At 45.6% G+C, this 21,715-nt stretch overlaps 1 protein-coding gene across 1 annotated transcript in view; it reads left to right on the top strand.

The window, feature by feature from the left end:
- Positions 1-21,715, top strand: part of PCSK6 (proprotein convertase subtilisin/kexin type 6) — a 205,087-nt gene that overhangs the window by 134,983 nt on the left and 48,389 nt on the right. Inside the window, exons 9-12 of the mRNA XM_088452719.1 lie at positions 644-744; positions 1,444-1,547; positions 2,105-2,222; positions 16,490-16,678. Coding sequence (XP_088308845.1) covers positions 644-744; positions 1,444-1,547; positions 2,105-2,222; positions 16,490-16,678 — 512 coding nt within the window. The remainder of the gene's footprint in view (positions 1-643; positions 745-1,443; positions 1,548-2,104; positions 2,223-16,489; positions 16,679-21,715) is intronic.

Raw genomic sequence — 21,715 nt, 5'->3', positions numbered from 1 at the left:
TTACAAATCGGCCATGAAAATGTCGTAAACTACCAGCGATGCGTACTCCCGCTGGTCGTTTTTGACATCTATTATAGCCTGAACATGCTGGTCAATTTGCCGATAACGACAGATTGCTCATGTTCAGGGATGAGGGAGGGTGCCTACACTGAATGACTGACTATTCAGTATAGGCACAGCACAGACTCTGAAACGACTGCACGATTACGGTGTCATAATCGTGCAGTCTTTTCACACTCTGCTAGTGGATGTGCCCCTTAAGGGACACCTGAGCAATGTTCATAATATATTTTATATTTTAAAAAAATAACTCCCTTTAATTTAAATTACTGGCCAAATGTTATCTGCACTAGTTCAGTGAAAATAAGGGGAGAGATATCCATGTAAAGAGAACATAGCAACCAATCATCTTCTAGGTATCCGAATGTACTTGATGTTATCTAGAGGCTGATTGGTTGGAATAGACATCTTCTACATTTGTCACCTTTAAGAAGTCTAATACATTCCCCACCCCACCCCAAATTAATCTCGAGTTCTGTTGCATTTCCACCTATTATATTTAAATAAGGTTAAAAATGTGCATCAAACTGGCTTTTTACCTACTGCACAAATGTGATGAATTGGAACAATTTGTAATTTGTAGGTCACCACGGATCTTAGACAGAAGTGTACAGAAGACCACACCGGGACGTCAGTCTCTGCTCCTATGGTGGCTGGTGTTATTGCTTTGGCACTGGAGGCGAAGTAAGTTGTCAGCTTCTGGATTGTTTTGGGTAATCATGTTGCAATGTGTAGGCCTGTATTCATCAGGCATTTTCTGGTGGTTGAGTAAACGGGACTCAGTGGTTGCAGGCAGTGTCTTGTATGCTGTGAGGCCATTGCCTGTATTCTGTTTCAGGTGTTTTTTTGCATTCACTGTACAGTCATAGTGTACCATATGCAGAAGCACTCAGTGTGCAAACGTGGCCAGGTTAAAGGTTATTTTAGCTATTTATTTTCTAATGGAAACTTACATATATCCATATGCATATTGTGGCTTAAATGACAATTAAAGTGGCTTAAATTATATTTTAGGGTACGTATTCATTATTTTATTTAAACTGGCAAACATAGGGATCATTAAGCCTCGTTTTAATTGTATAATAGGCCATGAATAAATTGTGTGTTGGAACACTGAACATGGATAATTGATTAGACAAAAGGATTGATTAGACATAGAGATTAAAGATCCGAATTTATCACCATTGTTTAAGCAGCATCAAAGGGGGAATAGATCACACAAAGAGCTTATAAAAGCCATATTGGCATTCTCTCACTCTAGGCTTTGAATGGGAACCTCCTATTTCCAAACCCTTATATTATAACTTTCCGGAAAGTGGTTAGTCAGCAGTACTCCCAATTCCTAGCTCCTGGTTGGGGACTTATTTTGGCTTTCTTGTGCAGTCCATTGCTTACTTGGAGAGATGTACAACATCTGCTGGTGAAGACCTCCCGATCTGTCCATCTCCGAGCCCCCGACTGGAGGACAAATGGAGCTGGACGCAAAGGTCAGAGAAACAAATCGATCTGTAGATGGTGTCACTACGTGCATGAAATATGGTTGCATTCTGTGCTTGGCCCATATATAATGCTTGGCTCCCTGTCTCGCATTATTTCAGCATTATTTTCATTGCACTCCTTTTATGTGACCCAGTTGGCTGAAACTCGATCCAAAGTTTTTCTTTTGAAGAGGATATTTAGCATGAATCTCAGTTGTGAACCTGTGTTCATGTTACACAAGTTCCAGCTGATAAAACATGAGTCCATCCAAAGAGCTCAATGTGTGGCCACATAACAGGTCAGAGAGCTCATTCAGCTTCAGTTACTAAAAACTCTGCACATTCCTGCTGCAGGTGCCCTGTCTGTGTTTCCGGAAACAATTTGCCATGGAGTCATTTTACTTATGTGACTTTTAATTTATTTCATAATAATGCAAGCTTTCTGCAGCGCGCACACACACAGGGCTGTGAAATCCTATCCTTTGTTGTCTCTAAAGTTTGATAGCACCAGGGCTGTGATTTACAGAGTCGCAAACCAGAATTTGTCAGACTCTTATTCTTTTCAGTCAGCCATCTTTACGGCTTTGGCTTGGTGGATGCCGACGCTATGGTGGTTTTGGCCAAAAAGTGGAGAAGCGTGCCGGATCAACACATCTGTGTCGGAGCAGCAGACAGACGGCCCAGGTGAGAGCTGTGGTAATGTGATATTGTGCACCAAGCTTATTGGTGGTCATGTCATTTTCGTGGGAGAATGGGTTCTGTGTGTTTAAATAAAAAGTTTTCTTCTAATCAGGAGTTCTGTTATGCATTTATGATTACAGAAAAAAACTTGTTTCATGGATTAATTGTTCTGCATTTGGCTGCAAAACTTCTCACAATAAACTGGCAGCACTTGGGTCTTAAGGCTACCATACACGGTGCGATGTAGCAGCCGATCCGACGGATAGGTACGATATCTATGCTATATTGTACCATGTTTGGGCATGATACCGGCCAGTGCGCGCTCCCGTGGGATCGTACATCGCCACCTCCCAGATCTTACATGCTGCACATGAGATCTGGTGATGCGATGTTCGATCCCATGCAGCGCTATGTAGGGGGGCCCTTAGTGTTCTGTGTGGAATTCACCCTTTTCAGTCTTCCTCAAAGTATCCCTTTGCCACAGTGCAGAATAGATTGGAAGAAGTAATCCTATGTAATGGAATGTGGGCTTTACGAATACAATGTAGACTGGGCACAGTATAAGCAGAACTTTTTGATGCTGGAACTTTGCGCCAATGCAAATATCCAATTACACTGAAAAAATGTGTTTGCAGTATTTGAGTGAGGATTTAGATAGCTCAATGAGTTCTAGTCTTTTATTAAGACCAATGGGGTTCAGTGTATTTTATCTGTGGATCCAATAGACCTCTTGAGTGCAAGCCCTGAGATCCATGGGTCTTAATGAAGGACTAGAACTCAATGAGCTGTTAATCTAAATCCTAAGTCTGAATCTGAAGATTGCTCGTCTTTAACTGTAAGTACATATCGAGGGCCGAGGTGCAAACTTTATTTATTTTTTATTTGTTTCTTGGGTTCCATATTAAGAAAATGACTGAACGAAGGGACACACATTTCTCACAGCAGAGAGCCACGAACCTCGTTTTCTTATATGCCAGCCCAGGGTCCCCCTCCCCCTCATTTACTTATATGCCAGCCCAGAGCCCCCCTCATGTTACCTTCTGTAATCGTCGTCCTGTTGACAGGCTGTCTGGCTCTTATAGTCTGTCTGCCGCCCCACGCCACTGCATGGGCACTGACTCCAGTGACCAGACATCCGCTTATTCTGGGTGGGCAGGGCGGATTGGGGTGAAACATATAGAGGGCTGACCTGGCAGTGACGTTGCTGTACCAAGCATTAACCACCTTTTTAGAAAATGGTTTCTGGACGATTTGTTACTGCACCCTGACTATATCCTACTTTAAAACTGGTTTTATACCCGAGCCTGACCATGCTGTGATGTATAAGCCACACATGTATATACGGTACCTTACTGTTTATACACGCGGTGTCCCTCATGTAACCAGGAATTTCCATATTTTCTCTACTACAAGAGGAACCACCATATGTAAATGACTAGAAGTAAACTGCTCTTCCAATCAGAAACAGGAATGCTGAGGAGTAAGTTATTGGAGCAACAGCCAACTCCCTGCAAATAATCACAAGGCAATAGAGTATTTTGGTAAAATGATTGAGTGTTATGTCATGGAGTGCTTTCTGAATCTTTGTGCATATAAGACACTTTAAACTTTGGTCTTCTATTTAAAAGCTAACTCTTTTTCTACTTCAGGGTCCATAGGGTATCCACAGGATACCTTGGGGTATAGGTGTGACGTCAGTCATCGGGCACCATAGAGTTAAGCTTTCAGCCTCCCAGGATGCACTAGGGTCCCCCTCCTATACCCCGCCCCCGAGCCAAGGCACCTCAGTTTAGTTTGGTGCCCGGCCGGAGTCGGGTGCACCTGTTGGAGTGGGGGCTAAGAAGAGCCCCTGAAGTTTTCTGGATGTACAGCATGGACAGTCAGTCCTGACGTCCATGCTGTCTTCCCTACACCCCCGCCGGTACCAGAACGCCGGTACCGATCCGGGGATGCTGGTGAGCATCTGGGGTCACAGTTAGCGGTGACCCCAGATGTTCCGGACCATGGCCGGAATCAATGGGGACAGCAAGGTAAGCAGCGGGGTCCCACGGTGGGTCCCCGCTGTTACATGGTCCAGAGTCCCCAGGCAGGGGGCTCCCTGGGGACTGGCTGCAGCGTGGAGCCAGGTAAGAACCTGCGTTTCCACTACCCCCCTGGGACAGCGGACCGCAGCAGAGCGGTAGCGCTGCGGCGTCCCGGGAGTTAAATGCATGCCAGGGGAGCGCGCCTTCCCTGTCTCACAGCCGGCGCCTCCCCCGCTGCACACAGCCCTCTCTGCACTCTGCCGACTGGCCCTGTGGCAGCGCTCCTCCCCCAGGCCAGCCTCCTCTCTGCTCCTCGGTGGCCATCTTCCAGAACGCATGGTGAACGCTGCTGGAAGCCTGGACGGAAGCATCGTGGTCTGGGTTCCCACGCATACCTCTCCTCTGCTGTGGTCAGGTCTGTGTATGCAGCGCTATGTCCTACCAGACTCTGTCTGCGTAGTTGAGTGATCAGCGCTGGTTAGTGCAGGAATTGATTTTCTTTGCATTGTATGTGACTGTGCTAGCGCTGCTGCCTGTATCTTCTATTCTGACTGTCAGCTTTATTACTGTCCCTGTTCTTTCTGCTAAGCCCTTGCGGTGCGGTGCTGCAGGGTGGTCTCTCGCCTCTTTAAAATACAATTGGTGAGAGGGGTCACATACTTAGTACCATCATGTCTGAAAGTGATTTTCCTCTCCGGCTACAGTGTACTACGTGTAAAGTACCTTTAGCGGAGGGCCTCTGCCGGCAGTGTTTGTCAATGGCGCGGCCTATTACGGTTACAGCACCGGTACAGGAGCCGCCCTGGGCTTGTTTTGCTCAGGCGCTTACAACCTTAGTGGGCCAGTTAGATCCGCAGCCCGCGTTTACGCAGATGGGTTTGTCCCAGCAGTCAGTGGTGTCGTCACCCATGCAGGGTTTCCCAAGACAATTGGTGGTACCCCGCAGTCTCCCTATTTCCCCTCTCCCGGTTTCTCAGGAGCCGGCGTGGGTTAACTCCCTACCGAGTTCTGTACAGCACTTGTCGGATGTGTTGCAGGGGGAGGCTGTGATGCGGCCACATAAACTGCCGGTGGCGTCTCTGTCGGCTCCTTATGAGGATGACGAAGTGACGTCTGATGGTGGGGAGATTCTGGATCCTTACGATCAGGAACCTCTCCATGCTAAGTACGCTGACGCTAGGTCCAAGGTGTATATTCCTGGACTTATTCGGGCAGTCCGCACAGCCTTGGTGATTGAGGACGAAGTTCCCCCAGCTGCTAAATCCAAGTATGCCTTTTTTAAGGATGTGAAGGGTGACGCCACAGTCTTTCCTCTTTCGGGTCAGTTAATGGACCATTTAGAGGAGGCGTGGAAACAGCCTGGCAAGCGATACCAGCCGCAGAGGCGCCTGGCAGTGGCTTATTCGTTCGCGGATAATTATTTTGCTAAGTGGGAATCCCCTCCACAGGTGGATTCTCATGTGACACGTCTTGCCCGTAGTGCCACATTGCCGATGCCATCCATGTCCTCCCTTAAGGATGCTACGGACCGCAAGGTGGAGATCTGCCTGAAGTCCGCTTATTCCCTTGCGGGGGGGGCAGCGCGGCCGGCTATGGCCATTTGCTGGGTTGCCAGAGCGATCGAGCACTGGGGGATTCATTGGAGGCGTCCTTTGATTCCGACTGTCCGGCTGAACAAACGGAGTTGATTCGTAATCTCCATGATTCGGCCACTTAACAGAGAAGTTCTCTTTGGTCCAGATCTGGACAAGATTGTGGCCACGCTGGCGGCAGACAAATCGGCATGTCTCCCGTCGGCCGCGGTTCCTTCTGGTTCAGGACCATCGTCCTTTCGGTCTTATAGGGCCCAGGGCAGGCCCAAACCAGTCTTTTCCCCGACAGGCTGGTCCCAAGAAATCGGCCAAGCCCCGGAAGCAGGCATGGAGTACCAGACGTCCGGCCCCTAAGCCTGATGACAAGCCTGCAGCCTGACGGTCCGGGCCTCCCGTTGGGGGATCCCAAAGTGGGAGGCCGCCTGCTGCAGTTCGCCCGGTGTTGGTCGGTCACCACGACGGACACTTGGGTTCTCGAGGTGGTCTCCCACGGGTACGCCCTCTCTTTCCGGCACAGACCCCCGGCTCGATTCTTCACCACGGGTCTACCATCAGACCGGAACAAGGCCACGGAGCTGCGGAAGGTCTTGCACACTATGCTCCAGGCTGGAGTTATAGTGCCTGTTCCATTCTCCCAGAGGGGCCAGGGTTTCTATTCAAAGCTTTTTTGGTGCAGAAACTCAACGGGTCGTATTGTCCGATTCTCAACCTCAAAGCTCTCAACAAGTCTTTGCGGGTGCCGAAGTTTCGGATGGAGACCCTACGGTCCATCATTCTGGCGCTGGAACCTGGGGACTACATGGTGTCATTGGACATACAGGACGCTTACCTGCATGTCCCTATTCTTTTGCGCCATCAACAGTTCCTCAGGTTTGCAATCCGCAGTGACCACTTTCAGTTTCGGGCGTTACCTTTTGGCCTGGCGACAGCACCGCGTGTGTTCACCAAGGTGATGACGGTCATGGAGGCTTCTCTGCGGCTGCAGGGAGTCTGCATGTTGCCGTACTTGGACGACCTGTTATTAGTGGCAGGATCTCCAGAGCTCCTTCTACGCCACTTGGACCTGACCATTGCGCTACTGCAACGGCACGGCTGGTTAATCAACTGGCAGAAGTCCACTCTAATCCCGTCTCGGCGGATTCTGCACCTCGGAGCCTTATTGGACTCGGGACAGCAAAGAATCTTTGACGGGGGAAAAGATCTCTGCTTTACAGTCGAAGGTGCGCAGTTGTCTGCACAGCCGCCGGGTGTCTCTACACTCGGCGATGAGGTTACTGTGCTCCATGGTGTCGGTGTTCGACATGGTGGAATATGCCCAGTTTCACTCCAGACCTCTGCAGCACCTGATCCTGTCCAAGTGGAACGGGCTGCCTCAGTCTCTAAAGTCCCAGACGATAGTGCTCACCCCGGAGGTTCGCCTGTCCCTTGCCTGGATGGTGTAGACGACCCATCTCAGCAAGGGACGTCCGTTCTGGGTACCAAATTGGGTCCTGTTGACAACGGACACCAGTCTTCGGGGCTGGGGAGCAGTTTCGGGTCCACACTTGTTCCAGGGCAGGTGGACGCCGACAGAAGCGGAGCTTCCAATAAATATCTTGGAACTCCGTGCGGTCTTCAATGCTCTCCAGCAGGCACATCGGGTTCTCCAGGGTCGCCCGGTGCAGGTCCAGTCGGACAACGCTACCACCGTGGCCTACATAAACAGGCAAGGAGGAACCCGAAGTCAGGCGGCTCTCGTAGAGGTGTCTCGGATCCTGGTATGGGCGGAGCGCAATCTTCCGGCCATATCAGCGGTCTTCATCCCGGGAGTGCTAAATTGGGAGGCGGACTTTCTAAGTCGCCAGGACATTCATCCGGGGGAATGGTCTCTGCACCCGGACGTTTTTCAACTGCTGGTGGACAGGTGGGCTCTTCCAGAGATCGACCTCATGGCGTCCCGGCACAACAACAAGTTGCCGGTGTACTGGTCTCGCACAAGAGACGAAGAGGCGTCTCTGGTGGATGCTCTGTCCGTCCAGTGGACGTTCCGGTTCGCATACCTGTTTCCTCCGGTTTCCCTTCTTCCACGGGTAATCCGGAAATTCAAACAGGAAGGAGGGACACTCCTGTTGATAGCTCCGGCGTGGCCCAGACGGCACTGGTTCTCAGACCTTCAGGGTCTGTCCGTGGACAGTCCTCTGCGGTTGCCGCTACGACCGGACCTTCTGTCGCAGGGTCCTTGTCTTCACCCGGACCTGGCTCGGCTGTCTTTGACGGCGTGGCTGTTGAGACAGCCATGTTGAGGTCCAGGGGGTTTTCCAGCTCTGTGGTGCGTACCATGTTGCGAGCTCGGAAACCGTCGTCCGCGAGGATATACCATCGCGTGTGGCATACGTTCTTCCAATGGTGTTGACCGAGAGGTTATGCACCGTGGGAGTTTCGTCTGTCTAGGATACTTGCCTTCCTACAAGCGGGACTAGATCATGGGCTTCGCCTTGCTTCTTTGAAGGTACAGGTTTCGGCCCTGTCTGTCTGGTTTCACCGTAGGATTGCTACAATCCCGGATGTGTGCACCTTTATGCAAGGTGTTCTCCGCATTCAGCCGCCCTTTGTTCCACCTGTGGCGCCTTGGGATTTGGCTGTGGTCCTGAGGGCTCTCCAGGGACCGCCGTTTGAACCACTGGGCTCAGTGGATCTTAAATGGCTAACAGCTAAGACTGTTTTCCTTCTGGCCATAGCTTCGGCCAGACGTGTTTCTGATTTAGGGGCTCTCTCTTGTAGACCCCCTTTCTTGATTTTTCATGGGAACAGGGCAGTGCTCCGCACTCGGCCTGAATTTCTTCCCAAAGTTGTTTCCCAGTTTCATGTTAACGAGGAAATAGTTGTTCCGGGCTTTAACTCACCTGGTCTTTCAGTGGGTGAGGCCACTTTGGATGTTGTGCGGGCCTTAAGGACTTATGTTGACCGCACTTCTTCGTTTAGGAAGTCGGACGCCTTGTTTGTCCTCTATGGCTTCCGTAAAAAGGTTTGGCCTGCTTCAAAGCAAACTTTGGCAGCCTGGATCCGTATGGCTATTTCTGAAGCTTATCTTCATGAAGGTCTGCCGGTTCCTCCTTCTTTGAAGGCTCATTCCACTAGGTCTGTGGGTCCTTCGTGGGCAGCTCGACGTGGTGCCTCTGCAGTCCAGATCTGCAAGGCTGCTACGTGGTCCTCTGTCCATACCTTCGTGAGGTATTACAGGTTTGACACCTTTGCCTCTCAGGATGCTTCCTTCGGGCGGCGGATTCTCCTTTCAGCACAGGAGCGTCCCCACCCTTAAAGGATACTGCTTTGGGACATCCCCAAGGTATCCTGTGGATACCCTATGGACCCTGAAGTAGAAAATATGAGATATGGTAAGAACTTACCTTTGTTATCTCTATTTCTACGAAGTCCAAAGGGACTCCCGCCCTGTCGCACCTGTGCTGCAAATGGGCTTTGCTCTGGTCACCGGTTTTTCCGTCTCCCTCTGGTGAGAGTGTGATTCTTGTGTGTATCCAGATCTTCTTTCTCTCTCTTCCTTCTCCTCCTCCGGCCTATGGCTTGGTAACTAACTGAGGTGCCTTGGCTCGGGGGCGGGGTATAAGAGGGGGACCCTAGTGCATCCTGGGAGGCTGAAAGCTTAACTCTATGGTGCCCGATGACTGACGTCACACCTATACCCCCAAGGTATCCTGTGGAACCCTATGGACTTCGTAGAAATAGAGATAACAAAGGTAAGTTCTTACCATATCTCATATTTTTTGTGTATGGATGTCCTGTTATAACAGCAATTATATCACTGAAAGGGCCTTTGTCCTAATAGTGTGATTATTCCTCCTTGTATTAGAGACGATAATATAGGTGGTGCAACAAAGAATGGGGAATCCTCCGGTGTTACTGTATTGTGTCCCTATCTAGAGGCATCTAGCAGCCAACTGACTGTCTGTTTTGAGCTAAAATACATTTTTGTTTGTTTGAGGGGGGTAGTGGTTTTTTCTGAGGTGTGGCACTGTAATGGGAAGACCTATGGTGTCTAGATAACTCCTTAATACCTGACATTGACAAGGTCATCTTTGTTTGGAGGGGATCTGTGCAATGCCATTGTCTGTTCTGGTGCAAGACCTTCTCCAGGCACAGGTCAGTTGAGATAAATTGTGACGGCCAGTTATGTTTCTCAGTAGCTGACTTAAGACCTGATTCAGAGATGGGAATAGAAGAAATGACGAGTAACACTGCATCTGGACAAACTGTTGCAATGCAAGGGGTGCAAATACATATAGTTTTTTGCATGTAAGGTAAATGCTGGCCAGCTTTATTTTTACACTGCAATTTAGATTTGTTTGGAATACGCTCCTCCCAAATCTAATTCTCTCTGCACATTTTAAATCTGCCCCACCTGCAGTGCAGCATGGTTTGTCCAGGTACACAGTTACTTGAGATCTCTTAAGGTTGGTACACACCTTGCAGATATATCTGTAGATGATGGTCGTTTATATACACTGAGCGACCATCTTCCAGGCAGCCGCGGGTCCCGCTGGTCGGGGGGGGTGCTTCCACCCCCTTTCCTGCGGCTGCCGCTACATGTGTGGGGCGATCAGCTGATCACCTGTATACACTTGCCGATGGATAGATATGTCTGCAGATATAGCTGTCCATCAGCTGTGCAGTATAGCCGACGCGATATATCTGTGAACGACGTCATTCAGACATATCGCTGGTACACATTGGCCGACGGGCACCAGATATATTGGCCGATCAATTGATCAGCCAATATATCTGTCAGTGTGTACCCTTCTTTACTCTATTTTCAGATCTGAATCAGGCCCTTAATGCTTCTATAGTGATTGTTCATCTTCCATGTTCCCACCTTGCACGGTCTCTCCTCATTGTAACCATGTGTGAAGTGGTAATAGTCTATTTTTCAGTGTGTTTGTTGGAAAAAGAGTTCTTACCGCTTCTCTAAAATGTAATAAAAGGCTGACCGTGGAGTAATCGGATTTCTGCTGCGCCCCCTTTGGCTTATGTAAAGAACACTGCATGAAGTGTTATTGGGTACTTAATAAGTGACAAACAGCTGAGTTTTTTGTCACTTGTCATCTGCGGATGGTGCTATGTGTTACCAGTCCTGCCACCGACTCCAGACTTTCTCGTGTATGCACGGTTCACCTGCAATTTTTTCTTACGGTTATAAGAGAGCAGGCACATTGAGGTCGGACAGGAGCCATGAAGTAGCTCATCAACACTAGGCTAATGCACTACGGGACTTTGAGATTATCGGATTTGGGGGTGTCTCCCCCACTCCAGCGGTGAACATATTAATGCCAATGGCTGCTTAAATGTTGGTGCATGAGAATGCGTCTACCTTGCAGTAGCCACATACAATTGTTCTACCAACCAGTACAATTATTCTGTGATCTTATGTATGAATTGGTCCCCGCCCTTCTTAGGTTGTAAAATCATCTACAGTAGTTAGGAGTCTTCACCTGCTATTTCATTCTATTGTATATTTGTACCATGGTCTCCCTCAATGTTCAGTACTGCGTGATGTTTGTGCTTTATAAATTAAAACAAGATCTGAAACCTAATGCAATTGACTGGTTATCTGTAATATCTAAATGACTGAGGTTGGATAGGAGATGAACAGTAGAAAATGCATTGCATATTGCAGATTAAAGTGTCTACAGCTCAGATTTTATTGATGACACAGTAAGGTGTTTCTAACTTTTGATGCTGATCGAGGTATTCCGTACAGCAAGTTCATAAGATTAAGGAAACCGAGTTGACTGACTTGTCACTTTATTCTGCAATAGGCTTAATCCCAGCCATACAATGAAAGCGACAAGACACGGCTACAAGACTGGATAGGGCATTTTGGATGACTGATCTGATTTTTGTTTCAGTTTGGTCATTCACTCAGCAATTTCTCTTTTAACTGTTGGCTCTTACAAATGATCTCAAGCTGAAGGACACTTTCCACACCAGCTAAAATGTATTTCCATGCAGAAACCCAGCTTGAAAAATAAATCACTAAAATTCCTTGTTCCCTCAACTGCCGCTTAGCCCAATTGTTATGCTGCTTTTATCTAAGTTTATTCTAGAGGGTAGACCTAAAAGAAAAGGCTGTATTCCTGAGCTGAATATTATACGAGAAATGATTCATATACTGTATGTCCGCAGGCTGTCTCTCTGTATCATGTTAGTGTTGGGATGGAGACACTTCCCTAACTAACCAAGCTGGCAGTGATAGTTTGGCCGATCCATACATATAGGAAGGGTCAGTGATGTCACAGTAACGCAAATGACTGCATTCTGTTTCCTAAAAAACTATAGGGGAGATATATCAAGCCTTAGCGAGAGATAAAGTGGAGAAGTTCTTCAAAGGAACTGATCAGCTTCTAACTGTCTTTTTATCTAGCACAGTCTTTGAATTGACTGTTAGAAGCTGATTGGTTTCTTTGGGCAGCTGCTCCACCTTCTCTCTCCAAGGCTCGACACATCTCCCCTTATGTCCTGAAGATGTGTAAGGAGCCGTCTATGCTCGGGAGCTCGCTAATAAATTGGGGAGGAGATATTTATTTTAACAGAGCTGTTAACACTGAAAAGTGCATTTTGTTTTCATGGTACATATAAGCATACCACCTAGCATCCTAATGTTGCCAGGTCGGTCCCAATTTGACTGTTTTGCAATTGAGATGTCTGTGTCCATTTGCAGGGGTTTAAGGTGCCCATACACGGGGCGATTTGTATCCGTTCTGATCTCGCTTACTTTGAAAAGTCTTCCCTTGACATTCTGTACGATTTTGTGTTTAGAAAAGGTACGATTGTACAAACGACCATACGATCCGATGTATTAAGATGTGTCATATCGTACTGATCTGTCGAAATCCTTCTGCAAAACCATCTGATCTACAATGCCAATACACGACTGCGGGGACGCGCATCGTAATTGTCTAGAAAATGCAATTTTTTACACGGTTGGTCGTTACGATCAGTTGAAAACCGCCATATCGTGTGAAAAAATCGCCCCTTGTATGGGGGCCTTTAGGAAGTGTTCCACTGTTGCTGGTATTGAAGGTAATAGACTCCAGTGCTGCAGGGATACAGTGGAGTATTCTCATGGAAACAGTGAGAATATAGAAACTGATTATATAGCTTGTGCCCTGGTCTGAGCCAAATTCATGAACCCTAGTATTTTTACACCACAGCAATGCCAACAACTGTGCCACTGTGCTGCCTTCAAATCTGGAAAATCTGCTGCTATTCAAGGTCATACACAAACTCACATGATCCAGAACGAGTAGGTGCTTGGTACTGCGAGTCACATAAATTGTAACTATATAGAAAAAGAGAATGTATATGAAGGAATGCTATGACACAGAAAAAGGCCTTTGATTCTTGGGAACATATGTCCTCTCTGCTCTTAGTGTATGGCATACACATCTGAATTTATTGGCTGTCATTCCTGAAAGGAATTTACAATTTACTGCAACTTCAGTTTTATGTATACAATGTATAGCTTACACAGTTTGTCTGTTTAAAAATAAGGCTACCTCTTTGGCTGCAGTAGCAGATTCAGGGGTCTATTTACTAAGCAGTGTTAGGAGACAGAGTGAAAAGTGATAAGGTGCTAGCCAATCAGCTCCCAACTGTCATTTTTCAAACACAGCCTGTGAGATGACAGTTAGGAGCTGACTGGCTGGCACCTTATCACTTTACACTCTGTCTCCTGACACTGCTTAGTAAATAGACCCCTCAGTCTTAGAACCGCTTGTTGCTTCTCTGCATCATGCTTCAGTTAGTAGCCTGAAAAGACCTATATAGCCCACAAGCCACTACCTGATCAGCACTGATATAAAGTAACATTACATACAGGTCTGCAGTACTGTGGTTATTTGGTAGCTGTTGCATTATAGGTATTTTTAGGACCGGCTGTAGCAGATGTAGGCAAGTTTCTTTCATCCTCCTTAGTTTCCATACTTATGAGATTATATAAAATACATAATTAAACCCTTTTTCAGGTATCGTGATTGCTATAAAAAGCATGTGTTAACCAGTGGACTTCTCCCTGTTTCTACAGTACATTTACTGGGCGCATGTCTTTTTACCTCTCATGGATGGTACTGAGGTTGCAGCTAGTGACCCCCAGCTGTTGGTCAGCTGGTGATTGATAGCTCACACTGTGATGTTTGGAGTTTGGAGCCAGAGAGCTGTATTTGGGAACTGCGTGGCAGATGAGGTTGCGCTGTGAAATGCCTGGGGTTCTCATTGGAATTCATGGAAATATTTACATTTAATCAGGGTAATTTTGTAAATCCAAGCTGTAAGGTGACTCGTGCAAGCAGCATTGATATTGTGCAGACTGATGCTGTTTATATATGCAGGGGTATGGGTATCATTGACATTAATGGGTTATGATAATAGGGTTTTGCTATATGGATGTGTTATTCCAGCTCTGATCTTCCCCTGTGCTCTGAGTGCCTCTTCACATCACCTCTCTTCCGCCTAATGTTTCAGTGCATTGATGCTTTGTACAGCAGGTTTAAAGCGAGCTGTAAGTGTTAGTCATGTTTACAAGCAGTGTTCAGTCGTATCTTCAGCATGCAGCCGGTAAATATTTCATGCTGAATGTGCCATGTGGGAAAAAAATTATTTTATATACAGCACTATGCAAAGGTTTTAGGCAGGTGTGGAAAAAATGCTGCAAAGTAAGAATGCTTTCATAAATAGAAGTGTTTAATAGTTTATTTTTTATCAATGAACAAAATGCAAAGTGAATGAACAGAAGAGAAATTGAAATCAAATCAATATTTGGTGTGACCACCCTTTTTGCCTTCAAAACAGCATATTAATGAGGAATTCAAAAACAGGACGAAATGAGTTGGGATCTATGCACCAGTCTCTCTCCATGATACTGACTACTTGCAGATAAGCTGACTACTTGCAGATAAGCTACATTATATTATAATATAATATAGAGTATGAAATTCCAACCTTTTGTTCGGTCATCATGAGAAATGTCAGGACATAGGTGGTCTCGATACTACAGACACCTAACTTAGGATAAGCTATGCAATGCTTCACTGAATCCTTACACAGATGACACCTACATTTCTATTGCTGTTGCTTAAATTTACATAAAATTTTAAATGTTATAAATGATCAATGCTTCCCCCATTTGCAGAAGCTCCGTAGTCTCCAAGAATGTGTACTGACAATTGGCAGTATATTCATTCTGTAGTGTGCTAGCTGTAGTGGTTTTGTCTCTTGTGACAGTTGTGCTACAATGGAATTGGGTAAAACACTTTTTGCTGTTCTCAGTTTATATCTATGAATTCTATAAGAATGTACTTAAAGGGGTTCTTCACTACACATAAAAGTCTGCCCTCTAGCAAGCTGTTGCATCTGTGAGAGGATGTTAAAATGTTTGACTCCACACACAGATTGCAAGCAGTGTGCTTAGTTACTGGATAACTGTATTTAACAGGCTTTAGAGAACAGAGGCCCTGATTCAGAGCCGGATGCTCTGAAAGAGCGCTCGCTCTGAATCTGGGAGTTTTTTTTTTTTTTTTTTTTTGTGCGGCCTCCTGGCTGCTCGCATAGCTGTGGGTGACCACCCACAGCTATTGCGAGCGGCCAGGATGATGGTCACGATGGTCAAGACCATCGCGACCATTGGGCTTGCGACGAGACCCTTGTGGTAGGGTCTCGTGGCCGCAAGCTCCAGAGAGCTTCTGGCTCTAACAGAGCCAGAAGCTCTCCCACTGACATCACTTGTGATGTCAGTGGAGCCGCCCACAAACGGCAGGCGTTCGCTTGGGAAGCCACCCCCCGACCACGCCTACAAAACGGGGCGAGCTGTCAATCACTATCGACAGCTCGCCCCCTTTGGTGCGAGACCCAGAGCGACGGAGCACCCGTCACTAGCCTGATCTCGCACATGCCCAGTGGGCAAACATCGACCTGGTTTGCGAGCGCTCAGCGCTTGCGACCAGGTCTGAATCAGGCCCTGAGTACGTACTTATACTAACAAAGAGAAAACTTTCGATGTATCCTTCCGCCAGACAGCCAAATAGTGCCACAAACTCCAAATAATCCTGCATAAGTTTGGTGGTGAGCCTTCACACCCCTAGTCGTATCAGGCACTTGGCAGCTGCTGTATGGAACCAGCACAGCTTGACGTAGGTTAAACTAAGATTTTATCAAATAGTATTTTATCATGCTTGCACACAGCAGCTGCAGTGTAAGGAACCTGCCAAGGATGCAACGACATTCAAAACATTCATAGGGCTGCAATGTAATTACTATAGCCACTACACCCATGCAGGGTTTTTTTAGGTAGAGAACCCCTTTTAAAATAGACACTTTATATTGTATGGTTCATACAAGAATGTTACAGTTTTTGTGCGAAGAAACAAGGTTCCTATGTAAAATCAAAACGGGGTCACTACAATTTCATCCATGGAATATTCAAGTATTAAATGGGCTGCAAACCTTTTCCGCATCTGTTGTTCAATATTAGTAACCGCAATGTATGTTTGTTTGATCTAGAATAAATGAATGACCTGCAAATTATTTGTTCAGAAAAGTGAGGATGTTTTTAAAGATGAGTTTATGGATAGCAACTTTTGATGTATTTCTCTTTACCTGTTTGCAGATTTATCAGAGCCAATCAGCTGATTCGCACAACAACGCAGACCAATGCCTGTGCTGATCACAGCGGGCAGCATGTGGCATATCTAGAGCATATCATCGTAAGGGTTACTATATCGCACCCACGCAGGGGAGACTTGCAGATAAATCTCATTTCTCCTTCGGGGACGAAGTCTCAGCTTCTGGGCAGGAGGTAAGTCCATAAAGTATAACTTCTGTACCATTAAGTATGGCTACAGACACTGGCAAGATGCACCACCTATGTGTGCTACCTGTAATGGTCTAACTGGCTGATACCTGTGGTTCATAAGTTGTATCTAATGCCACTTGGTAAAACCATGTTCAGTGCTACTAATTGCAAGATACCCATAAATGATTGCTGTTGCGATTTATAGCACTGATACATCCATATTGTGTTGGTTTTGTGTTTTTTTTTTTTTTTCAGATTTTATTTCACAAAATAGTTCTGCTCATATATACTGAAATAAATACAAATGCTAATCTTAAAATGAAGCACATTGAGCTTAAATGATGGAACCTTTTTTGTACATTTAGCTCCTTGAATCTGTTTTCCATTCAAAAATTTTGACTATAAACTTGCTGCAAATACTAGTTTTTGGTCAGGCCCTGGGTTTCTTGCATCCTGTCTATGTAGGACTATGTTTTGTATTTGTCTAAGCATGAAGAGAATGATTACTTGTAACTTTGTTAATGTGGGATTTGTAAAATGACTAACTTGCTTTTCTAGCCAAATCACATTAGCTGGCAACTGTAAGTATGTGCCGATATATATGAATACATTTTAAATATTTTTTTTCTCCCCCCAATCTCTGGTCATTAGGGTGACTGGAATTCAACTTATTTGAATTACAGTAACATATATGCTCACAGCTATGACATTTTATATGTTTTGAATATGAACACCGTTATTTAAAGTAATTTAAAATTATGCACCCATTGGCAGTGTGGTAAAATGATCCAGTTGTCCATTATGATTGCTTTAGGTTAATGTCACTCAGCATGTACTACCGCTAGCACTTACTGGAATAACTCCTTATAATTAATAGAACTTCTGCCTGAATTTGCTTAAATGGAGTAATAATGTTGCTGCCTTTTGACAATAAACTAACAAATTATACTTCTCAACCATGTGACCAATTGGTGCAGTTCAGTTTCTCTAGTTACATATGTTGCTAAGTGTCTGTCCCTAGCTGACCCTGTCCCTAACCTATTTTCAAATGGGTATATTGCTACCCCTGTCCCATTCAAGCTTGCACATGAGCTCTGTCATCCATATCTAAAGTGGATTAATTAGCGCAAACTCCATATTCCTTTTAGTTATTCTGTTATCTTTCAAAACACCTTCTCTATTATTTACCCAGTCTTCTGTCTCCTGATGCCTTTTTCTTTTTCTACATTAACCATTTAATTGACTTCTCTTTTTTCCAAAAACCACTCCAAAATTGTAATTTTTCTTTTATGATTGAATTAGAACATCTTTTTAAAACTTATCCAACATTTTTTTTTTTTTTTTAAACAGTATACCATAAAAATATAAATATAAATTTTTATGGTATACTGTAATGATAGCTATTGACAGGTGCACCATCCGGCAACCATCAATACAAAATAATTGATTATTTGAGACTACAGCTACCAATGTTTCCTTAACATCAGTTAGGGGCTGCTATCGATGTGCAGCATCTGTGCCAGTCAGGGCAGGCGTATTGGGTCTATTTGCCGCTGTCCTATGTATGCCCGTTGGAAGCAGAGTGGAAGGAGCAGCCGCCGAGCATGCATTACTACAGCGGGCTGTGGGGTGGGGGAGGGGGGATTGGGAGCCGGGCTGCTTGTGTCTACTGTATATGTTCCCAATAGCTGCAGAGTGGAAAGAGCTTCTAGTGGTGGGGGGAGAGCTTAGGTCTATTTGTCCGGCGGCTGCTCCTTCCTTTCTGCAGCTGCCAGGTGTGGGTACTACCTGGGTTGCCTCTAGCAAGGCGGCGGCGAAGAGGGGGACAGAGAGAGTGAGGACAGCGTGCTTTTAGTTTTATTTACTTGGCGGCTGCTCCTGCTCTGCAGCCACCGGCTGTAGATACCTGATCACTGCTTCTATGCGACCATGTCAGGGAAAGCACAGCCTGGTGTGGTCGCATCTGTTGTGACCATGACAGGCAAGTGGTTAAATTCACGTGTCTGCCCACTTTCAATTTCTCATTCTTCCTAACAGCAATTACTTTGTCTAATTGGCAAACCACATCTGTACCATTTGAAAGAATATATCCTCATGCCAAACCTTCGCCTGCACTGCCCTATGCACCCTGTTTATTCCCATAACAGGATGATGATGTCCTCACTCCACAATCTGCACCATGTTCCTATTAACGTTGAAGTTCTACAATACCCCTCAGATACTGCATGCCCACCACCAGCTGACCCCTTCAGCCTGTTCTTCTCCACGAAAACATTCCAGTTCTCCTATAAACGAGCACTCCTATCAATCATAAAGAAGTTGTTGCTTGACCCAGTCCCTGTTTTTAATGAATACCTCTATTCTTCTCCTCCTCTTTGCCTCCATATTAATTAAGCAGTGTCACTTTTCATGCTTTTGCTCCTCATTACCATCCAACCCTCTACAATTGGGGTTCCTCCCCCAATATCCCACTGAGGCTAAATTCACAAAATGTATAAACCAACTACTTACAGCAAGACTAAGGGCCGTATTAGTCTTGCTGTAAGTAGTTGGTTTATACATTTTTAGCTGCGATAAGCCGTTTTTGGCTGAAAGCTTCCGCCGATGATGTAATTTCGCCAGGCGAGAACTTATCCCCGTATTCAATTCCAAAGACTTTTCGCCGGTGTGAAAAGTCTGCGCCTTGTAACCAGTGGAAAAGATTCGCCTCTGAATGCAGGCGAAAAATGTGCACAATTGGGGGTTTGGGGTGCAAAGTTGTGGAAATACCCTTGCTGCCTTGGGACAGTCCCCCAAAGTTAAACTGCGTCAAAAAAAAGTTTAAAAAACTTCAGATCACCCCAAAAAAGTACTTTCGTTTTGGGGACAAAAAAGTTCAAAGTTGGGGGACAAACTTTAAAACTAGCAAAATAGAATCCAGGGGGTCCCCCAAGTATGCCCCAGGTGTTTTTTTGATTGCAGGTGCATGCTGAAGGTGCATTTTTTTACGTCTTATAAACCCTCACTTTAGCGAACTTTAACCATGCTTGCACCCATTTTCATGTACCCCAAATTTGCTGGGAATACTTATTTTTGAAAAAAAACTGCTAAATGCTATTCTTCACCACTTGTGCAAAGATGCTAAATAGCAGCTAATGAGAGCATTTAAGCACAACATATACCTTCAGCAGGGCTATTCGGGGGTATCCATAGTGATTCCCCCATGTCAGTGCATCTTTTGGGGGGTGTCAGGCTGATTTCCCCAAATCTGACAGCAGTTTTTGCCTGTTTGAGTTTCGCCGGGACGCGTTTTTTTGGAATTTAATAGGGTGAAAAGCGGCCGCGCGCACAGTGTTTTCTCCAGAAACACGCAATGTAAGCGAAAAGTCCGGCAGGCGAAACTTAGCAGACTTTTCGCCAGCAATTGAATACAGGCCAAAGGGTCACTTCTCCTAGCACATTCCCCTGGCTCACTGCTGCTTTATACTCCATGGGTCACCCATATCTCCCACACAATCGTCATTCAACTGGCCTTCATAATGGTTCTGTCTTGGCTCACGCCTACTTATCCACTGCTCCTTCTGGGTCTACCTCGTGCACTCCCCTCCTCTGCATTCGTCCATGAGCATTTAAACCAGGGGTGGGCAATAAGAGGCCCTCCAGTTATTGAACTACACACCCCTGCATGCCCTGCAACAGTTTTAGCATGGCCCAATAGCAAAACTGTGGCAGGGCATGCTGGGATGTGTAGTTCTAAAACAGCTGAGGGGCTGCTTGTTGCCTACCCCTTATTTAAAACAACCTTGGACATTTCTATGCTGGTTTAACAGACTGTGGGTATCGAATCCTTTTGATACCCAACATTGAATGAACATAACCAACTATGGAATCAAAGTTCCAAATCCTGCACCATATTCGATGTGCCCTTCCGTAAACTGGGTTACTTAAGATCTTATTGGCTTCTACCATTTCAGTTTTCCATTGTAGAGCAATGGAAAGTGAATCTACTATAGATCTGCATGATTACTGGCACTTGTGGATTATATGCCCTGGGAAAACGAGCACTGTTGCAAAAGCCCAATATTACTGGCTGCTTGTGTATAACACTTTGACTACAGAAACTCTGGAAAGTCATAATAGATTTTTGCAACCTCATGTCATCAGGCACCTACTATAAGATTGATAGTGCTATTGCCTGCACACTCAATGATCACTTTTTGGTGGGCACTGCTTTATTGGCGACATGTAACTCAAATACTATTTCAGATGCCATATATGAGCAGTTCTACACCTTCTCCCCCAATAGACTCTAATCCCATGTTCACATGTACTCCAGCAGGTGAACCAGGAATGCGGGGTCTGCTTATATTGACCATTCTAAACCACTAATGTGACTGAGAAAGTGGAAACAGCTAAAGTACCAACCAATCAGCTCTTAGTGTAATTTTTCTAGCACAGCCTGTCAAATGACAGTTGATTGGTTAGTACTGTATCTTTCTCCAAGATTTGATACATTTCCCCCTGTTTTACATACAGAAGTAGGCAAAATGTGCATGTCTGTGCTGAAAATATTTAATTTGTGGGGGATGTTTTCAACCTCCCCCTACTCTGTAGTGATCCTCAGCTGGTTAGGATTGTTAAATCACATGTGCTTAATTCAACCAACAAGTGGAACAACCGTTTTTGGCTCTGTTAGCGTTTTCTTTCTAACGTACCATACACAGGATGATGATCGTTCTAACTTTCCATTTAGCTGGCAAGTTGAAATTGTAATCGTGTAGTGTATGGCCAGCTTACATCTGTGTAGAGTACGCTTTGCTTTCATAAGGTTGCTGGACAAATTATCTGAATACCTGTTTTTCTTTATCCATGCTACATTTAATCACTGTAAAACCTACTTCCAGAAGACAGCTAATGACTCCTAAATTCAATTAGGCATCTGGCTGCTCTGCCTTCTCCTGCAGAGCTGCCCATCTCTGGTACAACCTATGAGTCACCTAAAACTGCCACTTGTGGAAAATCTCTTTACCTTTCTGTCACAATGTTCTATAAGCATGTTTG

The sequence above is a fragment of the Taudactylus pleione genome, unplaced genomic scaffold (genome assembly GCF_031769625.1).
Source record: "Taudactylus pleione unplaced genomic scaffold, aTauple2 ptg000556l, whole genome shotgun sequence".
Lineage (NCBI taxonomy): Eukaryota > Metazoa > Chordata > Amphibia > Anura > Myobatrachidae > Taudactylus > Taudactylus pleione.
Note: the sequence above shows the minus strand (reverse complement) of the source record. Positions and strands in the feature narration are given on the sequence as shown.